This window comes from Syzygium oleosum, unplaced genomic scaffold, assembly GCF_021117445.2.
Source record: "Syzygium oleosum isolate NSW1041296 unplaced genomic scaffold, Sole_v2.1 Sole_v2.29, whole genome shotgun sequence".
In the NCBI taxonomy this organism is placed as follows: Eukaryota; Viridiplantae; Streptophyta; class Magnoliopsida; order Myrtales; family Myrtaceae; genus Syzygium; species Syzygium oleosum.
This window is the reverse complement of record NW_026607513.1, coordinates 3,884,128-3,887,259: the sequence shown is the minus strand read 5'-3', so window position 1 is coordinate 3,887,259 and position 3,132 is coordinate 3,884,128. Positions and strand designations below refer to the sequence as shown.

The window sequence follows — 3,132 nt, the reverse complement described above, 5'->3', positions numbered from 1 at the left end:
CCGTGAAGAGTGACAAGTTGTCATCTGACAACTCAATTCGCAATACTTATGAAGCACGTATGCATTACATGCTTGTGTGGTCTCTACTGTATTCATCACGCCATAAAAGATAAACTAAAAGACAAATCATATACTGCATTAATCATACCTCAGAGAAGACATTTATATTTGCACAGTCCAACTCTTATAATAAAATGGCCCAATATGTGATGACGTCATTATTTGATGATGTCAACGCCTCTAGATTAATTGGTATATGGGCAGTCCAGAATACCCTTGCATTTCGAGTTAAAAAATTCAGTGATGTGTGTAAACATGAAAAAGGGTGTCTTGCGGAGAAATTTCGCGTCCTTTTTCGAGGGCATAGTTTATTATGAAGTAAGACGGACAAAATCCTCCTTTTTCACCGACACTGAACAGGACCCTCTCTTGCTATTATATGCCTTTTCAAGGGTTCAAGTAAACCTGGACAACTTTTACTGAAGAAAGGAAACACGTGCTAGATCTTGGGTCACTATAAATTGGAGTCCTGAGGATTCAGTTTTTGGATGTGGGTCTAAACAAGCAGTTACGAGTACTCGAGAGAGAATTATCAAATGGCCAAGCTTGGGATTGTGTTGGATGAGAAACGGAGGTTGAAGAAGGGTGCTTGGAGTGCAGAGGAAGATGAAAAGCTCACTGCTTATATCAAGAGGCATGGCATTTGGAATTGGAGCCGCATGGCTGTACCAGCAGGTAACTCCACTTAGACATTTTATGCATATGTTTCACTCTCCATCTTTGTGTCTCTAGGATTCTAATTTCTCTTTAGAGATGGGAATGGTTCTCTGAAGCTGAATTCTCAAATTTGGGCTAAACCTGTGTATCTGTGATTGATTCAGGACTGAGGAGAAGCGGGAAAAGTTGCCGACTTCGGTGGATGAACTATCTGAGGCCCAACCTTAGGCATGGAAATTTCACCAAAGAAGAGGTGGAAACTATCATCAAGCTTCATGAAGTTCTGGGAAACAAGTAAGCAGATTTACTATAGCAAATGTAGTGGATTAAATACATACAGCATCTCGATTTTCAATGAATTCCGTCTCTTAATGTCGTCTCTTCTGTTACAGATGGTCTGCAATCGCATCAAAACTCGTCGGAAGGACGGACAATGAAGTGAAGAATTACTGGAACACCCACTTGAAAAAGCGGTTCAAGGGAAAACCGATGCAAGAGCCTGGAAACCCTGAAGACGCAAGGGCGGGTAACAGTGTTGACGCCAATCATGAGAGTTCATCCCAAGAGGAAGAGGGTAGGTCAACTCCCACTTCAACTCCAGTACAATTGTCGAATCTTGGAGATTTTACTGGAAATCCGACATCAAGCCCAGATAATTTCGGCGCATTGAGCTCTAATCAAGCCATCGAAGTCCACGGGGCCAAGGAAAACTCCTTTGAGAACAACGTGTGTTCATCACATGTGGATGATGAAGTCCAAAGCTATTTGTGGGCACAACACTTTTTTGTGGAAGATGCATACATGGTACAAGATTTAAATGCTTTGTTCATTGACTCGATGAGTCCTGGGTGGCCATTGGAGACAGCATCTTCTGTTGCTTCCATGGAAGATTTCGTCATTAATCTGTGGGAAAATTGATGACCATACATTCACACAAACAAGATGCCGAGCATCGGTTTTTCGTCATGTTTTGAATTCTAGTATTTGTTTAAACGTACGGAATGGTAGTCCATGCCCTAATAAAGTGGAGGATGTACGGATCTCTGCAAGGTAGTGAAGCTAGCTATGCAAGTTTATGTAACCGAGGACCGAAGCAGTCATTATTGTATAGCAAATGATGGTCTTATGAGAGCTTCATGATGTTAGATTTTGGCAATCGAGAATATAAACGTTATTTCCGTCATATAAGATCAGAATGTACAAGAGATTCAAAGAAAAAAGAAAAAATCATCCCATGTTCATATATTTATTGGCTTAAAGAATGAGAGCCAACTGCTTAAGAAGTTAAACTTCCAAAACAGTGGGTGAAAGTTTACCAAATATTGATTTTGACAGTGAAAATGTACATTCATTCACAACACTAGCTCCCTTAACTTTTACCACATAGCATTGGATAAACTCACTATCGACATGCACAGCTCGGGCAGTCAAATCTTCATACATACAGACGATACATTAGGGCAATCTCTAATACTGAAAAAGACCTTGGAAAAAGTTTAGACCCTACAAATTGATTTGTCAATTTAGATCACATGTTGGGCAGTACTCGAGAAATTTCACAGCCTGGCCTTGAATCTTTGGCCTATTACTCGGATGGGCCCAGACGATTAGTGAAAAAAACAGAGCCCAAACCGGAGCTTAATTAGGAAAATTCAAGTTAATTAAATCCTAAACGGGACTTTGGGGTTTCGCAGTTCTTGTCTCTGTGTTCAACTTCAATTGATAAATCACAGAGCAACGAGTCGCCGTCGTCGCCGTCGCCATCACATATGGACGTCAGAGAGGGCATCAGCAATGATGTGTACTGTACTGGACCCCTTCATTGATTCCTTATCTAATTCTGAATTGGTGTGATGTGCACGGGACTTGCTCTAGGATTTCCCAGGCGCATTTTGTCCACAGATTATTGTTGATCTTGCCGGGCGTTGACTCGATTCTTGATATGTATTGTCTCCAGTCAATCCAGACTTATATGAACTCTAGGAAAATCTTTCTCAACAGAAAATTTTAGTATTTTTGGCTTATAAATTTAGGAATTTAATGTATTCAAGATACATTGAAGAAATATGGACCATTTTGTTTAACCCAGCGACATTATTGTTTCCGTAGGCGAGAGAAGATCATTCAGTATACAAGAAAGGAAATAGGCTGGGAGTTGAACAAGAAAAAATTCGATATGTAATTGTATCCAAAGATGGCGTATCGGCTAGTAAATCTTAGTAGTGGGGTACAATCTCTTATTAAAGGGGGAACTATGAAATTACTCCGATTCTTTTTTCTTTTTTCTTTTTCTCACAAACAGATTCAAGAACCTCGATGGTGTGATCTCAGTTGAAACATCGTAAGCTTTGATTGTACTTTAATGGAAATCGGACCGAACAACACCAATTCATTCTTGAGTATGGCCAGGGTCTT

At 40.2% G+C, this 3,132-nt stretch overlaps 1 protein-coding gene across 1 annotated transcript; it reads left to right on the top strand.

The window, feature by feature from the left end:
* The first annotated feature begins 420 nt into the window (after positions 1-420).
* LOC115692129 (transcription factor WER-like) lies at positions 421-1,900 on the top strand. The gene is made up of 3 exons (XM_030618892.2): positions 421-735; positions 882-1,011; positions 1,110-1,900. Exons 1-3 carry the CDS (start codon positions 597-599, stop codon positions 1,633-1,635), a joined length of 795 nt encoding a protein of 264 aa, XP_030474752.1. The 5' UTR covers positions 421-596; the 3' UTR covers positions 1,636-1,900.
* Positions 1,901-3,132: the final 1,232 nt, after the last annotated feature.